Below are 20,261 nucleotides of genomic sequence, written 5' to 3'. Positions count from 1 at the left end.
GTCTGGGAAAAAGTGGCCATCTGATTTGAATGCAAGTACATTAAAATCTAGAGTCTAAGAACAGCACAGACTACTGAAGGCAATGTCTATTCTGGGCACAGTTTTATAAAGAAGAGATGTGAAGACCACAGCACACACACACACACAAACACACACAATGTTTAATGTTTAACTACTTGACTACTAGATCTCACCTACACCTTCTGGAAGAGGAAGCTTTTGTCCTTTAAGTATTTGCGGACCACAAAAATATAAGTAAAATACAACATTACTTCCTTTTCCTTCAAAGATAGCTGAAAACACCTACTAAAATAGCAATTTCATTAGGTTTGCACTTATGAGTGCTAATATCTACTGTGTGAGAAAAATAATTCAGGTGACTTAATTTTACACACAATGGGTCTCATTCATGAAACATTCGTAAATATATGAGTAAATATGTGAGTGATTTGCGTGTAAAGAGACCTTCCCGAAAACTCTTCTCCTGATTCACAAATACTTCGTAAACGTCAGATGTGATAGTGAAATGTGTGTGTGTGTTAATGAATTCCAATCAGTCGTAAATGGGACGCGTGTGCACGCTCATTCTCAATTACCATAAATCCCGCCCATTAAATCCGACTTACAACTATATATGGGCATCATATTATGACACCAAACGAAGGATTTCAACATGTCTTCTCAAAAGCGAATGAAAAAGAGAAATTTCTCAGATGCAGAAATTGAAGTTTTATTATCAGAAGTTCATTCAAAACGCCACATTTTATTTTCAAGCGTACATAGTGCCGTATCAGGTCCTAAAAAAAAGGAAGCTTGGCAGAATATTACAGATGCAGTTAATGGAGTTTCATCTGTTAATCGAACAGTCCCAGAAGTGAAAAGAAAATGGTTCGACATGTAACCCCGTCAAATAAACCAACTAACATTTGGAAAATACAAACATTTTAATGAATCCGAAAATTTACGCCAGAACCACTTTACACACGATTTACACAAAAATTCGCTCTGCTCGTGTTTCATGAATGAGACCCATTCATTTGAATGATTTGACTGAAATCATTTTCAAAGCGTTTGCACTGGAAATTAAAATGTTGCTTCAATAGTCTCACTGCTAACTGAATAGCTGTATAACATGAATAACTTCAGTCCAGTTCTACGTCACTCGTTCCAGGGTGTTTTCTAAACACTCACCTTTGTCTACCACATCCCAGACCTCAACTTTCACCACATCATCTGTCGCTGTGAATAAAAGCAAACACAAAACACAGTCAGAAATGTAAAGTCAAGGAATATAGTAAACAGCTTCAGGGGCCGTATTCACAAAGAATTTTAAGGCTAAAAGTAGCTCCTAACTGGCGAATTTAGGAGCAACTCCTAAAAATAATGGGCGTGTCACTCGTAACTTTAGGACTTTAGAACTTTTTGACTAAGAGTAATTCACAAAGCATTTTAGCCCTAAAAGTAGCACCTAAGCCTGGGACAGCTTAAAAGAAGTCGAGAGGACTCCTAACTCACTAAGACCTTCACAAAGCACTTTTTGTGGCATTTCACGTTGCGGTGTTTTGAAATGCGTATGCGGCGGCTACAGGAGCTTCCAATCGCGAGGGAACAGTTTTGCATTGTAGGCATAACTAGGGATGCAATAACGCCACCAACAACAACCAAAACTAGGCTACTCATTGCATGTAAACTAATTGTAACGTATCATTGTGAATCAAATTAAAATGTTCTTCTCTTTGCAAACGTAGGCAGAGGCATATAGTGACAGATTAATTCAATAATGTTGCAAAGATATTGCATCAATCCATATGTTTCATTAGGCTACTAGGCTATTTGTTTTGCCTTACTCTTTATTCATTTAGGCTATTTATTCAGTTATTCATCATCTTCCGTCCTTCGCACTACTTGTGTAGCGCACGCATTCTCAGACCTGTCACCTGTCACTCATCATCGTAGGGGAGGTGTTTGGAATCATTCCCGCGTTACAATCATCAGCCAATCAAGGTGGACACTTCAGTCAAGCTCGTGCATGAGTAATGACGTCATCCATAGCAACAAAGACTCACTCTTAGTTTAGGAGTTGTCATTTTTCTTTACTAAGAGTAGGTCTGAAAGGCGTTGTGAATAACTTTTAAGAGAAAACTCCTAGCTAAAATCTTTTAGTGCGATTTAGGAGTACTCCTAGTGGTAAGATAAAATGCTTTCTGAATACGGCCCCTGATACTTAACTAAAGTTGACCTATGGCCTTTCTGATAGGGTAGTCTACTTAAATTATTTTTGGTCTTAGATAATAAACCACCTCCCTTCATAAAAGACCACATAATCAGTGTGAAAGTAGCCATTGATACTCACTTTTGTAGTTCCAGTGAATGCTGGTGACCTGGATCTCCTGCGTGGGGATGTACTCTTCCAGGAACTTTTTCCCCTGAAGTCGGTGCCAAAGTGCACTTTTACCGGTGTTCCTGTCCCCACGGATGACTATTTTCACTGAGAGAAACAAGGAGATATAAGGAAACCCAAATTAAACAGTCCAAGTTTCAGATGAACTACCACAGGGCACTGACTGTACATGGAAAGATCTGAACCAAGACAAACCTTTCACACTTACTATGTGATAGATTTGTACTGATACAGCACATATCTACCAAAATACCCTTTTCACAGCTGAAATTCTTGGTATCTTGGGATATCTGCATGTCTAAAAAAAGATACCTCTACCAAGGAGAAGCGACTGGAAAAATAGGCCAGTAGGTGGGTGATCGTGTATCATTCATGCATTTTTTATTAACACAGAGCTGCGGAAACAGCACAACGAGAATTCAAAGCGAGATCAGAGAAGAACCACCGGCTGGCTCACTGATGCAGCATCACATGTCAAAACACGTCTACACAACATCTACACAACTGCATCACACCAGTACGAGGGATTCAGTTACGTCTTTTGCATTGAAAACAGAGTGGGCTCTTGATCTTCAACATTGACAATTGTTATGATGTCTCAAATTTTCCCATGGACGGATCTTTAACTTTGTGTTTAATAATTGTGCTAATTGTGATTTAAATAACTATGACAGAAAATAAAACCTATTTAAATTTTTGCATTAACATTATTTCATGACATTGACAATTAAACTTTTTTAAATCCAAATTCACAGTATTGTAATGCAAAAAAATAAAATAAAAAAAATAATACACTGAACGACATTTTCCCTTGGATTCTCATTGGATTTCCATTACTATAAAGTTTATATTTGACTAGAATCAGCATAAATTGGAAGCAGTACAGAAAAACTAGTCTATGACTAGCATGAATACATCAATTTAAATAATATACTGCATATTTTTCACATTATGTTTTTTTTTTTCTTTGATATGGTGGTATAATGCATCAGATGTGTTTCATTGTTATGACAATGTCACAATGAAACACTTTTATGAGTCCTAAAAAGGCTTTCTGAAACTAAAATATTTTAATAAATAATCTTTTTACATTTCATATTTTTTAATTTATCAATAATTTTTTAATGATTTGGGGCTGAAATGTGACAGGCACTTTTTTTTTTTGGTCCCTAACCGTATCAAATTAAACGTAGCGTATCAAATTAAACATGTCTCACAAATTTCAATTTGTTTTTAATTTGTCAACAAACTTTAACATAGCAAGTACTGCCGTGTTCAAAGTTGATAAGTGAGTCAAATGTTTCTATCTAATAGGCTAATGTTCCCACTTTACATGATCTGTTAAGGTATTATATGCATAACTTCATGTGCTGATTAATTGATTAAAAAAAATGCAATTATAATAGTTTTAAATGATCTTAGAATAAGTGACAAGGTATTTCTCCTGTTGTAAATTATGTTTTTGTTTCTTTTTCATATAAACCTATGTGTCTCTGAAATAAAGAATTCAACAGTGTAATACTTTAGACAAACCACAAGGGAAAAACTCACTCTACTACAAGCCCAAAATAAAACAATGGATGTCTTTTTTAACACAATCGAAAACTATTTATGAAAGGCTCTACTCAACAAAAAAAAGATGAATCATGAAGCTCTTACTGTTATATTGTACACCCTTGGCGAAGCGTCTCTGTAGACTCTGGTTCATGGATTGCAGGCCTGCAGGAATATTTCTATCCCTGAGCTGCCCTGCTTCAGAGCCCACTAGCTTCTTCAGAGCGGTAAACATCTCGAGCAAAGGCTCTTCAACAGTCCAAGAATACTAAAAACGGGTCTTCAGGGAAACACTCGCTGCAGCGTCAAAGATTAAAGACTTCAAACTTTCTTAAGCAAACATACTGACTGGCAGGTATGACATGGTCTAAAGGTCAAAAGTGGAGTCCGTCTTCAATATATTGAGATCCTGAAGAAGGTTATTATGGTGCCAAATCCAGTCAGCTGATGGTGACTTTCTATTTCAACGGTTTACAATCCTAAAATGTGCCATTTTAGCTACTGTAACTGTTGTGATGACATCGGTCCATCCTGGTCTACTGGCATCACCTGTGGGAAAAACATCAATTTCGATCAAGATCATCAAAATTTGACATTTCATAACATTCATGTCAGTTACATTTTCTTTCTTTCGAAAGTAGTAGTCTAGATTCATTCGCTAAGTCTAACATAGCCATAAATTAAGTTTGTGTGAAAATTGGACCAAAATTTAAGTTTTAAAAAGTAACTTGAACGGAAAAGAGCAAAAAGTTAATTGATAACAGACTTTTGGGTAAACAAACTTGAGCCAAACTAACCTACTAAAAGAATTAGAAACTGCTTTTACCAGCAGAAACGACATTACGTAATAATATTTTGTGTTTGGGATAACTGAGAAGCATTTTTATATATATAGAAGCATATATATATACACACACACACACACATATATATATATATATATTAGGGCTGTCAAACGATTAATCGCGATTAATCGCATCCAAAATAAAAGTTTGTGTTTACATAATATACAGTGCCCTCCACAATTATTGAACCCCCTGGTAAATATGATCAAAATTGGCTGTAAAAAATAAATCTGCATCGATTATCCTTGTGATCTTTCATTCAAAAAATGTGCAAAATTCTAACCTTTCATTGAAGTAAAAGAATTGAAAGTGGGGGGAAATCACATTATGAAATAAATGTTTTTCTCCAAAACACGTTGGCCACAATTATTGAAACCCCTAGAATTTTTTACGAGTAAAATATCTCTGAAGTATATTCCCATTAATATTTACCTTTTTTAGTACACCAGGGTGACTAGGAACATGAAACTGTCCAGCTATGACTTCGTGTTTCACAGGAGTTTAAATATGAGGAAACACAAAGGCCAAATCCCCTTAATCATCCATCACAATGAGTAAAACCACAGAATACAGTTCTGATGCGTAGCAAAAGATTGTTGAGCATCACAAACTAGAAAGTGGCTGTAAGACAATAGCTAAAGAATTGAAAATCCCCATTTTGACCATCAGGGCAATAATTAAGAAGTTATAACCAACTAAAGATGTTATGAATCTGCCAGGAAAAGGACGTGTGTCTATACTGTCTTAATGCACGGCGAGTATGAAAGTTTGAGTGGCCAAAGACTCTCCAAGGATCACAGATGGAGAATTGCAGAGATTAGTTGAGTCTTAGGGTCAGAAAGCCTAAAAAAAAAATTATCAAACAACCCCTACATCCCCACATGTTGTTTGGGAGGGTTTAAAAAAAAAACCTCCTCGCTCATCCAAAAACAAATTCCAGCAAATTTAATTGTCAGACATGACTGGAACTTCAAACGGCACAGGGTTCTGTGGTCAGATGAGACTAAAAAAAGAGCTTTTTGGCAGCAAACACACTAGATGGGTTTGGTGAACACAAGGATAAAAAGTACCCCATGTGTACAATTTAATATACCATTGGATCTTTAATGTTGTGGGCATATTTTTCTGCTGGAGGTCCTGGACTTCTTGTTCAGATACATGGCATTGTGGATTCTATCAAATATCAACAGATAAAAAATCAAAACCTGACGGCCTCTGCTAGAAATCTTATAATGGGCCGTGGTTGGATCTTCCATCAGGACAACGATCCAAAACAAACATCAAAATCAAAACAAAAATTTGTTGTGGAGCACAAAATGAAGCTTCTGCCATGACCGTCTCAGTCCCCTGACCTGATGAGTGGGCTGAACTGAAGAGGAGAAGCACCAACATGGATCTGGGAATCTGAAGGATCTGGAGAGATTCTGTGTGGAGGAATGGTCTCGGATCTCTTGTCAGTTATTCTCCAAACTCATCAGGCATTATAGGAGAAGACTCAGAGCTGGTATCTTGGCAAAAGGAGATTGCAAAAAGTATTTAATGAAAGGGTTTCAATAATTGTGGCCAACGTGTTTTGGAGAAAAACATTTATTTCATAATGTGATTTTCCCCCCACTTTCAATTCTTTTACTTCAATGAAAGGTTAGAATTTTGCACATTTTTTGAATGAAAGATCACAAGGATAATCGATGCAGATTTATTTTTTACAGCCAATTTTGATCATATTTACCAGGGGGTTCAATAATTGTGGAGGGCACTGTATGTGTGTGTATGGAGTATAATTATTTTCTATATATAAATACACACACACATGCATATATATTTAAGAAAAATTTGTTATTTATATATAAAATATTTATATATCATTTAAATTATATATAATATAAATATATATACACAGTATATACATGCAAATATTTCTTAAATATATACATGCATGTGTGTGTATTTATATATATATAGAAAATAGTTATACACCGTACACACATATATATTATGTAAAAACAAACTTTTATTTTGGATGCGATTAATCACGATTAATCGTTTGACAGCCCTAATATATATATATATTACATGCATTTTAAATAAAACTGTAATTAAAAAGTATGCTTCTCAGTTATCCCAAACACAAAATATTAAAAGTATAATATTAACTAAAAGACCATATATATATATACACACACACAAGCAGAAAACAAAGTATTATGGCATCATATGATACATTTACATCATATTATAACATCAAAAGCAAGATAAACATCATCACAACTTCAGATTAAGACAGAAGCAGCAGACACATGATTTAATGTCCGACCTCAACAAAAAGTGCCCATGTAAACATTGCTATAGATTCTATTAGTTGTTTATCAGCAGCAAAAACAATATGCATTTATTAACATTCTCACAAAATACATTTCACATTATGTAACGGCGTTACGTAACGTTAATCAGGATACAAAAATCTGGTAACTAGTTACGCCAAAGTAATCAGATTATATTTACATTTTGTAAAAAAAATAATTTATACACAACATTCTGCTATAAAGTCTAAACCCAAATAAGCACCATCCAAAAGCATTCAGTCGTACTAATCTAAGCACACATAATATCTCTCTCACCTGTCAGTTGATAAAACCGCTGTAAGAAAGCTGTCAGTTTCACCACAATCTCAGAAAGGACCAGCTGTTATTAAATGTTCTTTTGCAGTCAGTCAGCAGAGGTTTACCTTCACTCTGTAAGCTGTTAAATCCCGCTGAAGCTCTGACAGGGAAGTGTGAATACTGTCCCTGTGAAAGGCTCTCATTGATACCTGTGTGTGTTTAGTGAGGTGAATTATTTGCGCTCGTCTGTTTTTAACGGCCATCAGCTTCACAGCTAAAGCGACGTGTCAATTACAACACAAACACAACGGCAACGTTTCATTGAAATTCAGAGCCGTTTTACTTTCAACACACTCATTACCTGGCTCACGGTCTTCGCCTGCGATATTTCAGTCGCATTCTGCTGTCGGCTGAAGTTCACGATAGCCCATTTTCAGTGTTGAAGGAAAACATTTCCTTAGCATCCCTCTCTCATCCCTCTATCAGCTGTGGAATGCCGTGAGGAGCGCGCGTCGGGTGCGCGCTTGTGCTGCAGCTCCTCTAGCGGTAGGATGATGAATTGCGTCACTGTTGTGCTGAACGCCTCTAGTGGTAGTGTTGTGTAACAGCAGCGCTTTAGCGCCTCTAGTGGTGGTGTTATGAAACAGCAGCGCTTTAGCGCCTCTAGCGGTAGACTGGAATCTATTATGTATGTACAGTACAGTATGTGTCCAAATCTAATCCAAACATACAACTGGCCGAGAACAGTATATTGCTATTATTAACACCTCCCAGATAAACAGCAATCTAAACAACAATAAGAGTATCTTAGAATAAATTTTAATTAAAAATGTACCCAAAATTAATTTGCAGGGGCCAAAATAAAATAAACGAAAATGAAATAAACAAAATAAAATAAACCCTAATTAATAATTGTGTGAAAGTTAGGATATGTGTGTGTGTGTGTGTATATATAATTCTTCGCTATTTTTTATTTACCTTTATTTTTTAAATATGATGCTGTTCAGAGTCTGTACAATAGTAGGCCTAATCAATATGCATATTATACATTTGTATTAATATTAGGCATATGCATTTATATTATACACCGACCAAAATGAAATAAACCCAAATAAATCCAAATTAAATAAATGAATAAGTTACTGTAAATATTATAATGAAATAGATAGATAGATAGATAGATAGATAGATAGATAGATAGATAGATAGATAGATAGATAGATAGATAGATGGATAGATGGATGGATGGATGGATGGATGGATGGATGGATGAATGGATGGTGCATAATGTAGTGTAATTGTGATGGGTTCATAGTGATTATAACTGTAGATTATTAACTGTAAAGCGTCTTTTGAGTGTCTAGAAAAGCGCTATAAAAATAAATGTATTATTTTTTATTAATATTTATATTAATAATATTGGTATGTATTATTATAATAACAATCACTATGAATACATCACAATTACACTACATTATGCACCCAACAAAAAACAATGATACAAATAAAAAAATATGAATAGTATATATCTAAATGGATATATATTTACATTACGGACCAAGTAATCCTTTTTTCTTTTTTTTTCTTTTTTTTTTTTTACCATGATAGACAGTCCTGAAAAAAAAGGAAACTGCTTTAGAAATCCAAAAGCCCAGTGCACGCTCACATTATGACGTAATCCTGTGAAAGAGCACGCGCTCTTCTCAACAATGTCGACCACCAAAACACAGCAGCCGCGCCGCGCGCCTCGATCCGTCAAAGCGCGAGCACAACCGAGCAAATGAAAGCGAAATCTCATCGCGGTGCGGTAAGTGCGTCGCTCTCATGATCAATTCTCTGATTCTTATTTTATTGCATGCATGTTTATTGTTAGTCTCAACATATCCCTACATGTAAAAGAGGCGTGGCGGTACAGAACGGACGCAACAACCATTCGAAAGATGTTGCATTTGCTTAGCAACAGAGGAAAAGATGAGATTTGCAATTGTCAGCTGACTGTATGATGTGTATATCGACGCGCTGCATGGTCGATATGTGATAAAAGTGCTTTCAGGTATGCATGAAAGGTTCTAGTGTGTGTTTTATGGGAATGTTTACACCGCTCCACACTATTATACATCATTTGTGTGGACTGGATGTCTGTAAGGAAACACGCACGTATTCAAGCAAAACTGAAACAGAAACAAAGAGATTGGGATTCACATTAAGAGACCATGCTGTGCATGCTTAGGTTTATTAATGCTTATCTAATTACTTTAGAGAGAGTCTTTCCATTTCACCCTGTAAAGCATAACAATCTTATCAAACGCATTCAATTGTCGCCCTAATGCACTCATAATCATTTATTAATTTGTACGTAATATGTTTGCAAACAGCAAGAAGGCTCTAAATATGTCACTAAAAGCATATTAGACAGCACAATATGTTATAAGTAATGCTACATTTTGCATGCCAGTGCTTATTATTCTTTAAAGTAAGATTACTTGATAAATGGCTAGGGATATGATAATGTACAACATTGCAACAGTTCATGATATTGAACTGATATTGTTATATCTCACTGATTACACAGCTACTCACCAAATAAATAAATACACGGACATAAAATATTGATTTAAAATTTTGGATTATGTTGATATGATACAAGCATTCCAGAGAGCTGTGTAATAAACGTTGGTTACTCTTAATGGGAACACTTTATTTTACAGTGTCTGTGTTACACATGTTACGTATAGTTACTGTAATAATAACTATAAATGATGCATAATTACATGCAACCAACCCCTTTTCCTAACCCTAACCCTATAGAAAGTGCATTTAGTTAATTAACATTAAATGTATAATTACACTGTAATAAGGACACCTTAAAATAAAGTGTAACCCTCTTTATTTTAATGTCTTTGTTACACTGTAATAATACATTGTGAAATTAAGTAACTGTACTTACTATAGGGTTAGGGTTTGGTTTAGGGCTAGTTGAGCATATTTATGCATAATTTATAGTTATTAGTAACTACATATGTAACCTAATCTTTTTTTGGAGACGGAATAGAAAGTCACTGTTGTCATATATATATATATATATATATATATATGAAGGTAGTTTTCAGCCCTTATGGATTCTCTCTTGTTTAGACCAGGAACGTTTAGAGCGGGATATGGCTGCTCAAGAACCCTCTCCCCCGTCCTCCATGGAGAACAACAAGCCAGGGTTCCCAAAGAAGATCCTGGCCAACAAACTTGAAGACAAACATTTATGCAACTGCTGTCAGAACATTTTGAGAAGGCCGTTCCAAGCTCAGTGCGGTCATCGCTTTTGTTCTTACTGCTTCAACCGGACTGTTGGGTAATCCAGCCTGCTGATCTAAAACAGATGCTGATCAATCCAGTTCTGACAAATAAATCTATCTAACATCATAGGGGCGATTGACATTCAATTTCATTCATCACAAGAATACTGACACTTTGTGAAAACTACAAAATACACTGCCGTTCAAAAGTTTGATAAGACTTTTTTTTTACTTATTTTGGAAATTATAGATATGCTATATTATATGCTGATTTGCTGCTCTAGAAACATTCCTGATTAACATCAATGTTGAAAACTGCAGATTAATATTTTTGCGGAAACCGTGGGACATTTTAGTTTTCTGGATTCTTAATGAATACAAAGTAAAAAACAATGTAACATTGTAACATTATAAATATGTCACTTTTGATCAATTTAACGAGTCCTCTCTGAAAAAAAAAAAAAAAATTCCTTTTACCTACCACACACTTTTGAACAATAGTGTTATTTTTGTATTTCTTGTATTATTTTGTATTTCTAAAGTTTGGTCTTTGAATTTAAATTAATATCTATTTTATCTCTAGGTTAACTGATATGCTTTTCCAATAGCAGCATCTACAGAATGTATTGTTCAATATTTATACGACATAAGCTATAGAAATTAATTGCAATAACTGAGACAAGTAATTTAGTGCACATATACATTTAATTGTATAAATACATTTGAACACAATTTTTACTCAGAATTCACAAGCAATATTTGAAAACAGAAATGATCTGATGCCAAAAATACTGATGTCAAATTAGCAAAATGTGTCTCGCTTTGCCGTTTTAGATCTGGACCACAGAAATGTAATGCCTGTATCAAGGAGGACATCTTCGAAGAGCCCACGTCAATTCTCAAACAAGGCTGCGTAAGCACAATGCTTTGCTTAATGTGAAATATCAAGAGTTATGAACATTTTTAAAATGACTTACTGCCAGACATTTATTGCACATTCCCTGTGTTTTCCTGCAGGCGTTTCCCGACAATGCTGCCAGAAGAGAAGTTGAAAATCTTCCAGCTGTGTGCATCAACGAGGGCTGCGCCTGGAAAGGCACTATTAAAGATTATGAGGTTGTGTGTTCATTAACATTAGCTTTATTTAAATAAAGTCTTTCAACACTTTACAACAAAATAATAAATGCACGCAGTTTCTCATTTGTTAACTTGTTGTCATAACTCTGTTTTTGTTGTAGTTGAGCCATGAGGGGAAGTGTGAGTTCATGATTCTGTCCTGTCCCTTGTGCAAGGAGCTCATTAGATTTAACGAACAGGAACGTCATAATGAGCGCGTGTGTCCTGAGAGAACGCTCAACTGCAAATACTGTAAAGAACCATTTCACTTCAAAAACATCAAGGTGAGTGAGTGGTCTAAGAAAAGATGTCATGTGTTTGAGAGGTGAAAAAAGATTTTAATGCTACAAAATAATGTTTTCACAGGCCCATGATGAGATCTGCCCCAAATATCCTATGATTTGTGAAGGATGTGCGAAGAAGAAAATCCCCAGGGAAAAGGTGCGGTGATCAAAAACATTGATCCAAGTCACATTGAACGTGAACATTGTTCTTCAGTAACACTCATTATTGACTTCTTGATCAAGCAGTGTGTACGGATGGTACATCATTTCTCTGCAATTCTCTTTTGGTCTTTTTAGTATGTCGACCACATCAAGTTCTGCAGCAAATTCAGGACTCCGTGCAGATATCATGTGGTTGGATGTGACATGTCAGTAAGTACAGTTTTTTATATCGTTGCATTCAAACAGACCAAGAACCGAGTTCATGAAATGGCAGTCAATGCCTTTGTTTCTGTCTGTTTTTCTTGGGAATGTTGCAAATTTGTACTGTAACTTCATTTGCTCAGCATTTGTTCAAGAGCACTTCTGAAAACAAGTTTCCAAACTAAACATCATCAATCGCAGTCAAAAAGACGGTCATGAACTGTCCTTTTCTTTTTCTCTATCCCAAAACCTCAATGTACAACATAATGTACATACAATGTACACAGAATGTAATATGTGCGTATAGAGTAGAAAGAAATCTTTATTTATCCAGTTGTGAGAAGTCATTTTGTAGCAGTAGAAATACAGAATTTATTGAAAAATAAACAGAAAATATACAAAGTTCAGAAAATAGCAATGGAATAGTAATAAATGCATCTGCTATGTGTGAGAATAGACAATTATTAATAAAAATACATTAAAAAATTGTTAATTAAAATAAAGTATTAGATGAAAAACTTAAATGAATTGGCAGCTAACTGAAATAAAATCAGTTAAAGTTGAAGTAAAAATAAATGAAAACTAAATAGAAATATAAAAAAGTAATATTAAAATGACTCAAGCACATGAAAATACCATTTTTTTTACTAAAATGAAATCTAAAAATCTAAAAATAACAAGTCATTTAAATTATTAATAAATACTAAAAATAACGCTGAAGGAGAGTTCATATCAGGGGCACTGGAAGTACGGGTCATGTTTTTACAGCTATAAACGCAACGCAAATTTTATAAAGAAATCAATACATTTTAAATCAGAAAACCTTCAGTAAGGAATTTAACTGTTTATTGAAAGTGGACTGCAAACCTTTCTCTTATTAAACTCTGTTAATCTTGCATAGTTAACGGGATTAGTCTATTATTTCATTCTTCTTGGATATTGATTGGCGCACACCAGGGACTGAAATTAACGGGGGCTTGTGCCATCAAAATTAATAAAAATGATCCCCAAAATAAAGGGTAAAAATGCCTCAATAATGAGTTCCTGATTTCTTTATTTATAGCGATATAGGTAAGCAACAAGGCACAAGCAAGAGTGCTTTTTGTCCCAGAAAACATATTTAAAATGTGATATTGATTTAAACAAGAAGTTAATATTAATATTAATTAAAATAATATTATTAAAACTATTAACAATGTTCATTAATTAAAATAAGTTCAAATAAATTAAAATATTGCATGAAAAGCTTCAACTTAAAAAATTGAAGTTGGCAACTAAAAAAATTGAAGTACTAAAATGACTAAAACCTTTTATATTTTCTAAAGAATATGTGAGCTGTGCAGAACTCTCCACACAATGCAAACACATGATTTGAGGAATAATTCATGTCTGTAGCATAAACGGGATGTTAGACGCTGAAGTTTAACCCCGTTGATTTCCCTTTGAGGTGGAGAAGGAGAAGATCCACGATCACGAGCGTGCCTGTGCTCACGAACATCTAAACCTGCTGCTGCACTACATCATGGGCATGAAGGTCAGTCTGGAGGGCCTGCAGCCACAAAGCCTGGAGCTGGCGGGTCACAAAGCTCACGAGCTTCACCAGGCGCTCCGGGACCTGGAAGCCAGAGTGAGTCAGCTGAGCGCCATCCCCGTGCAGGGGGTTCCCTCCTCTTCGTCCTCCTCCTCGTCCTCCTCTTCGTGTGCCGTCGCTCCTCCACCTCCTCTGCCCACGTCCTTCACGCCTCTGCCCAGCTCGGTCGGCGCCGCCCTGGAACTACAGCTCCACAGCGAGAAGACCAAGGTGGCAGATCTGGGCCGCCGCTGCCAGGACCTGGAGGTGAAGGCGGGGACGTTTGAAGATGTGGTGTGTGTGCTGAATAGAGAAGTAGAGCGCTTCGCAACCACCATGGAGGCCAGCAACCGACAACACAGACTCGATCAGGACAAAATCGAGGCTCTTAGCAACAAGGTGTGCAGCCTAAAAATACTTTAACCCTGTAAAGCCTGACTTATGAAATAATAATCTTTTGCTTTTGAAATGGAAAAGTTGGGTCTTAGTAGTCACTCTATATATGCCAATAATATAAGATGATATTTAAATGCTTAGTTTTATGATCAAAGCTCTCTAGTTTGAAATTGTTCGGGGGCGAAAAAATATAATGCAATACAATACAATGATGATTGAGAGATGAACAAATAAACGTTCCTCAAAAGCCTGATGGATCATGTTTATGGTATTCCAAAGCTTCCAAAATAAATAAATTCATACATATATACATTTTCGAATTTGTTTTATAAATGAGTATTTATACTTTTATTTCCTTATTTATGTATAATTGTATTTTTTATTTATTTCTACATTTATTTATCCATATGGTAATGAGGGGGGCATGTTTAACCTCAGACATTGATACTTTTGTAGACATAAATAAATATATACATTAATAAATCTGGACATAAATAAATGTATAAATAAATGTTGAAAAAATACAATTAAACATGAATAAGGAAATAAAAGTATAATATTTATTTTTGTTATTTTACATTTATTCGTATAATTATTAATATATTTATTATTTTTGGCAGCTTTGGAATTCCATACATATTTAAAAAAATATATATAATAAACGATGTATGAATAATCAAGTAAGCCAATGTTGCTTGAGTAATTGTTCATCTTGAAATATTACAAACAATATAAAAGTTATTCTTATGTTCTTACGTTTACTTGAATCCGTAAAGATTTCACAGCATGGACATTTTTACAATTATACTAAAAGGCCTTTTACTTGCTAAAAACGTATAAACTATCAATCAGACAACAGAAGGCATGATGTAGATTGTGTGCAACACAAATGTTTGATCATGTTGATAATTAATATTTCAATTATGACACATTAGGTCAGTATAAATCTTATGAAGGCCTCTTTCTTTGCCAATGTGAGAATCATTAATGATCAAAATGTTTGCTCCACATCTAACCTCTGTATTTCTCCATTCCGTCTCTGTTCATCTCATAGGTTCGTCAGCTGGAACGGCAGGTGGGTGTTAAAGACCTGACTGTTGCTGAAATGGAGGGCAGACTACGGGAGATGTCCGCAACCACGTTTGATGGCGTCTTCATCTGGCGGATATCAGATATTACTAAAAAGAGACAAGATGCCATCGCTGGACGGGCACCTGCCATGTTTTCACCTGGTAAAAAAAAAACCCATATGAATCAGAATAGATAAAGTAATTTCCTCAGAAATGAGTCAGTGTTTTTTATATATATATATTTTGACTTACATGCTCCTCTGTCCTGTTTAGCATTTTACACAAGCAAGTACGGCTATAAGATGTGCCTGCGCATTTACCTGAACGGGGACGGGACGGGTCGTGGAACTCACCTCTCGCTGTTTTTTGTGGTCATGAGAGGAATGAACGACGCGCTGCTCAAATGGCCCTTCAACCAGAAGGTACGTCACCAGTTTGTTCACTGCATGTCTTCAGACTAATGAAAGGTCATTTAAATAGTGATCATAGAAATATTTGGTAACGCTTTACAATAAGGTTTCATTAGTTAACTACTTTAGTTAAGATTAACTAATAATTAACAATACTTCTACAGCATTTATTAATCTTAGTTATTGTTAATTTCAACATTTACCAATACATTGTTAAAATCAAAAGTTGTATTTGTTAACATTAGTTAATGCACTGTGAACTAACATGAACAAACAATGAACAGCTGGATTTTTATTAACTAACATGAACAATGCTTAATAAATATTGTAACAAATGTATTGCTCATTGTTAGTTCATGTTAGTTAATGCATTACTAATGTTAACAATACCAAATATTTTTATCAAAATATATTTTTGCAAAGAAATTAGGTTTTAAATGTATGTTAATATTGCATAAAAGTTTTTGCAATTTAAATACAATACAGAAGATAATAACAATATTAACAAATATAATTAAACATAACTGAGAATACTTTTTAAAATAGAATTACATATTGCCAGCTAAACAAGGGAAATTAAGCTTGAAATATATGTTAATAGTTGTTAAATAAACAAAAATTAATACAAATAAACTGTAATATGTATATATATATATATATGTGTGTGTGTGTGTGCATGTTAATGTATGTTCATATAAGAAAAAAAAGAATACATAAAAATATGACTAAATTATTAGCCTTTTTTTACAAATTGAAGTGAATATAGAAATGTTTTTTGCGAATAAATTAGATATTATATAATATTATATATATATTATATAAATAATAAATAATATTAATAATGCACACTGTATGTGTGTATGTGTGTGTGTATATAATATATATATATAATACTGAAGACTATATATAAGATATTATATATATATATAAAATAATGGTATTAATTCTATTTGTAATATTTAAATAAATAATAAATACATATCAAATAATATATAATAAAATATAATATATAGTAATAGTATTAATATCATTATTTTCTGTGATGTAATCATGGCTGTGGAAAATAGGTGTGGAAAATAAAATGACCAAAATGAAAAATGAATGAATATTTTCTCAGCCTGAACTACAGTACCTGTAAAAGCATTGCTATGTGTTTGTGAGCTGAATCTGGCCGCACTCTTCCAGGTCACACTGATGCTGCTGGACCAGAGCAACAGAGAGCACATCATCGATGCGTTCCGTCCCGACATCACTTCCTCCTCATTCCAGAGGCCCGTAAGCGAGATGAACATCGCCAGCGGCTGCCCGCTTTTCTGTCCGCTGTCCAAGCTGGAGGGCAAGAACTCGTACATACGGGACGACACCATCTTCATCAAAGCCATCGTGGACCTCACTGGCCTTTAGGTTTTCAGGAGCTGCTTCACCACAGCAGGAGCTTTATTCCATGACGTCTGTTTGGACACGTTTCCCTGCATGTGTTAAGCCGTCACAAGCGTTGCACTGCTGCATAGTTCCAGAAAGGGTCAGTAGAGCTCTACACCAGGAAAAAGGGTTGTGAAACACTGGAATTGAACGTGAAGTCCGGTCCAGTTACATAGTGTAGATCCCAATTCAAAACTTAAGTTCTTCAGCACAGCGCAGGCTTTTTTCATCATGGTAAAATGCATTAAACTATTAATGGTAGTTGAATGCATCATCACATTAGAGGATATATTTAATAAACAAAAAGGCTGATTAGCATTTTACAAATTGCAGTTTGCATGATGAAGACTATGAAATGTGTTCAGCACTTTTTTTGTTTTTCATTGGCAAGTAGCTAAACTGTTTTTGAGGGTGAAGGGGTTTTTAATTGTCATACAATAAGTATAGTGTGAGGGTCATGATCATGGATTTCATTTAATCGGTGTTTGGCTACATCTGTGGAAGATAGTTTGAAGTTTAAAGGTTAAATCTTAGCGTAGGTGTCTGTGAAATGGTCCTGAGCAGGAGTCCTGTGCACACGAAGATTGAAGTTATTGCGTTGCATTTTGTATATTTTTAAGAAACTACGAGTCTTGTTATTACTTTTGTAAATAGGAATATTTATACAGTTTACTTGGTACATCGGAGCTTGAGTTTATAGTGTTTGCCGGCTTCATGGAGTGCAAGTTTGTATTTTATTCCTTTTAAATTGTTCTCACTGCCAAATGACGTACGAGGCAGTTTCTGTATTTTCTAGGCGAAATTGAAGCTCTTGAGATGTTTACACAGGACCAAGCTTTTGCTATACAATTGTCTTTTATATTTGGCATTTGGCACTGGGGGTATGACTACGAGTTAACCAGAATCCACTGATTTTAAACCAGTTATGACAACTATTGAAACTTCTCTGTGCATGGGAGGCCTCAATCTGCAAATGCACATGATATTTATCACAAACAGTTTTCTCATCCAGTGAGTGACGACACCACTGCAGACATACTTTAGAGATAAATGAAATAAATATTAAACGTAATGATTATTTTATACGATACACTGCTTCTATTCTTAAAAATACAAGCAGATATCTATATATTCATACTATATAAGCAATCGATATGTATCTTTATATATAACCATAAACTCTCAAAGCGAGTGATCTTTATACAGGAAATGTATATACAGTTTACATCTATTTTATTATATTTAATGCATATTATTTATATAGCTGTACATGTGCAGTCATGGTGGTTTAAAACTAATTTTAACTTCTTCTTAGTAAATTGTCAGAAATACAAATTAATTTGTACATGCGATGCCTTGTGATAACTTGAATCCGATCACTTGATACAATCTTCAAACAGAAATATCTGAAAGCTGAGGATATAAACTGCAATACTGAGAAAGCTCAATTTTAGGGCATTTATTAAAAGGGACAAAATAGATGGACATTAAAGACCAGACATTAAAAAAGATATGTTATACTGTGTTTCTGTGACATTATTTGTGCCAAATATCCATAGTGAAGTGCTGTTAGAGTTAATAGATAATGATATGTCCTTTAATGAAAACTGATTGAATGTATGTCAAACTCAAAATGTGCAATTTTATAAAAACAAAAACTTAATGTATACTGTATTATTTTCCCTTTCCCTTTTAAATTGAAATTTGTGACAAGTGAAATCTCTAGCTATTTTTTTTTTACTGTATTACAATGCTAATGATATACCCCCAAATTTGTAAAATTCTAGATTAAAGGTAAAAAGTTTAGAAAATGTTGCGCATACCAAATATTTTGCCACAATAATTAATGCCACATTTTCATTTAAAGTTGATCCTGACAGCTCACAATAAACTTGTTAGAAAGTTGAAAGACGTTTTTCCTGTACCCATTTCTTTATTAATTTTATCCTAGTATGTTTCTATGTATGATGCAAAAATTGTCATAAACATTCACATTTCACAAACCTTGATTGTGGCTGTTGTTGATATTTTAAAGTCCCGAACGTCATGGTCTGCTTAGTCGCATGGTGTTACGCTGTCACAAATGCATACATGTGGTCATTATGCATAATTAGCAGCATTGCTGGCTGTCTTAGAAATGCATTCAAAATGATTAACAATATATATGTGCCTAAACATTATGACCAGTCATAGGTGAAGTGAATATAGTTGATCATCTCCTAACAAGGCCACATATTAAGGTCTGGGTAGATTAAGCTGTGTTTCCAGCACTTTTACAGTGTTTACAGCAACTTTCCCCGGGAACTAGCGACTTTGGGGTGGTACTCGGTGTGTTTCGACCGTAGGAACCATGAAGTTTCGGGTTAAAATTTCCCCTTCAGAAAGTCCCTGTTCGAGAGGTAGTACTTTTTCAAAGTTCAAGAACTTTCGGGGGTGGGACTTGGGCGCTGAACATGCTGATTGGTTCAGTTCATGACGCATTTTGATGGTTTGACTAATTTCAACCACCATTTTAAAAAATCTGTTGTGGCGCGTGCAGTCCTACGTCACCGGACTAATTTGCCTAATCTTCACGGTACTTTAGACCGCGGTGGAAACGCAGAAAGCAACAGGAAAAAAGTTCCTGGGACAAATTGTTGCAGGTAATTACAGTGGAAATGCGGCTTTAGAAGGCAAAGGGACACTCAGTTCTCATAATCAACATGTTGGTTGCAGGAGAAATGGGCAGGAATAAAGATCTCAGTTACCCCTTTTCCACCAAAAAAGAACTGGTTCGGAACTGGTGCTGGTTCAAAGTTGGTTCAACTTGTGAACCTTCTCAGAACCTGTTTGTTTTCCCACTGACTAGAGAGCCCAGCAAACAACGTCATTACATCACTGTGTACGTTGCCATACGTCTTAGCTTTCGCCAACTTCAAGCATAACAATTACAATGGCGGA

The 20,261-nt window shown here is 34.9% G+C and overlaps 2 protein-coding genes across 3 annotated transcripts in view; one reads left to right on the top strand and one right to left on the bottom strand.

Moving 5' to 3' along the window:
• rabl6a (RAB, member RAS oncogene family-like 6a) overlaps positions 1-7,907 on the bottom strand; it is a 35,321-nt gene extending 27,414 nt beyond the window's left edge. The window contains exons 1-4 of one of the 2 annotated variants that reach the window (XM_079870918.1): positions 7,762-7,907; positions 4,061-4,504; positions 2,354-2,488; positions 1,192-1,239 (exon numbers count right to left, since the gene is read on the bottom strand). In XM_079870918.1, the coding sequence (XP_079727044.1) occupies positions 1,192-1,239; positions 2,354-2,488; positions 4,061-4,190 (313 nt within the window). In that variant the 5' untranslated portion in view covers positions 4,191-4,504; positions 7,762-7,907. The remainder of the gene's footprint in view (positions 1-1,191; positions 1,240-2,353; positions 2,489-4,060; positions 4,505-7,761) is intronic. The other variant, XM_079870917.1, reaches the window with a different exon arrangement.
• Positions 7,908-9,071: 1,164 nt separating this feature from the next.
• LOC307158578 (TNF receptor-associated factor 2) lies at positions 9,072-19,329 on the top strand. Its single transcript, XM_079871287.1, has 11 exons — positions 9,072-9,207; positions 10,536-10,746; positions 11,525-11,603; positions 11,708-11,806; positions 11,929-12,090; positions 12,173-12,247; positions 12,388-12,462; positions 13,901-14,422; positions 15,474-15,651; positions 15,763-15,911; positions 17,085-19,329. The coding sequence occupies exons 2-11, from the start codon at positions 10,559-10,561 to the stop codon at positions 17,301-17,303; spliced, it is 1,746 nt and encodes a 581-aa protein (XP_079727413.1). The 5' UTR covers positions 9,072-9,207; positions 10,536-10,558; the 3' UTR covers positions 17,304-19,329.
• Positions 19,330-20,261: the final 932 nt, after the last annotated feature.

Source organism: Squalius cephalus (assembly GCF_949319135.1).
Source record: "Squalius cephalus genome assembly, chromosome: 5".
NCBI classification, from domain to species: Eukaryota; Metazoa; Chordata; class Actinopteri; order Cypriniformes; family Leuciscidae; genus Squalius; species Squalius cephalus.
Note: the sequence above shows the minus strand (reverse complement) of the source record. Positions and strands in the feature narration are given on the sequence as shown.

Excerpts from the sequence above, each read along its gene's own strand:
- LOC307158578 (XM_079871287.1), top strand. The coding sequence starts at position 10,559 with ATGGCTGCTCAAGAACCCTCTCCCCCGTCCTCCATGGAGAACAACAAG. Across the intron at positions 10,747-11,524 it reads TGCTTCAACCGGACTGTTGG|ATCTGGACCACAGAAATGTA; the intron begins GTAATCCAGCCT and ends TTGCCGTTTTAG. Across the intron at positions 11,604-11,707 it reads CAATTCTCAAACAAGGCTGC|GCGTTTCCCGACAATGCTGC; the intron begins GTAAGCACAATG and ends GTTTTCCTGCAG.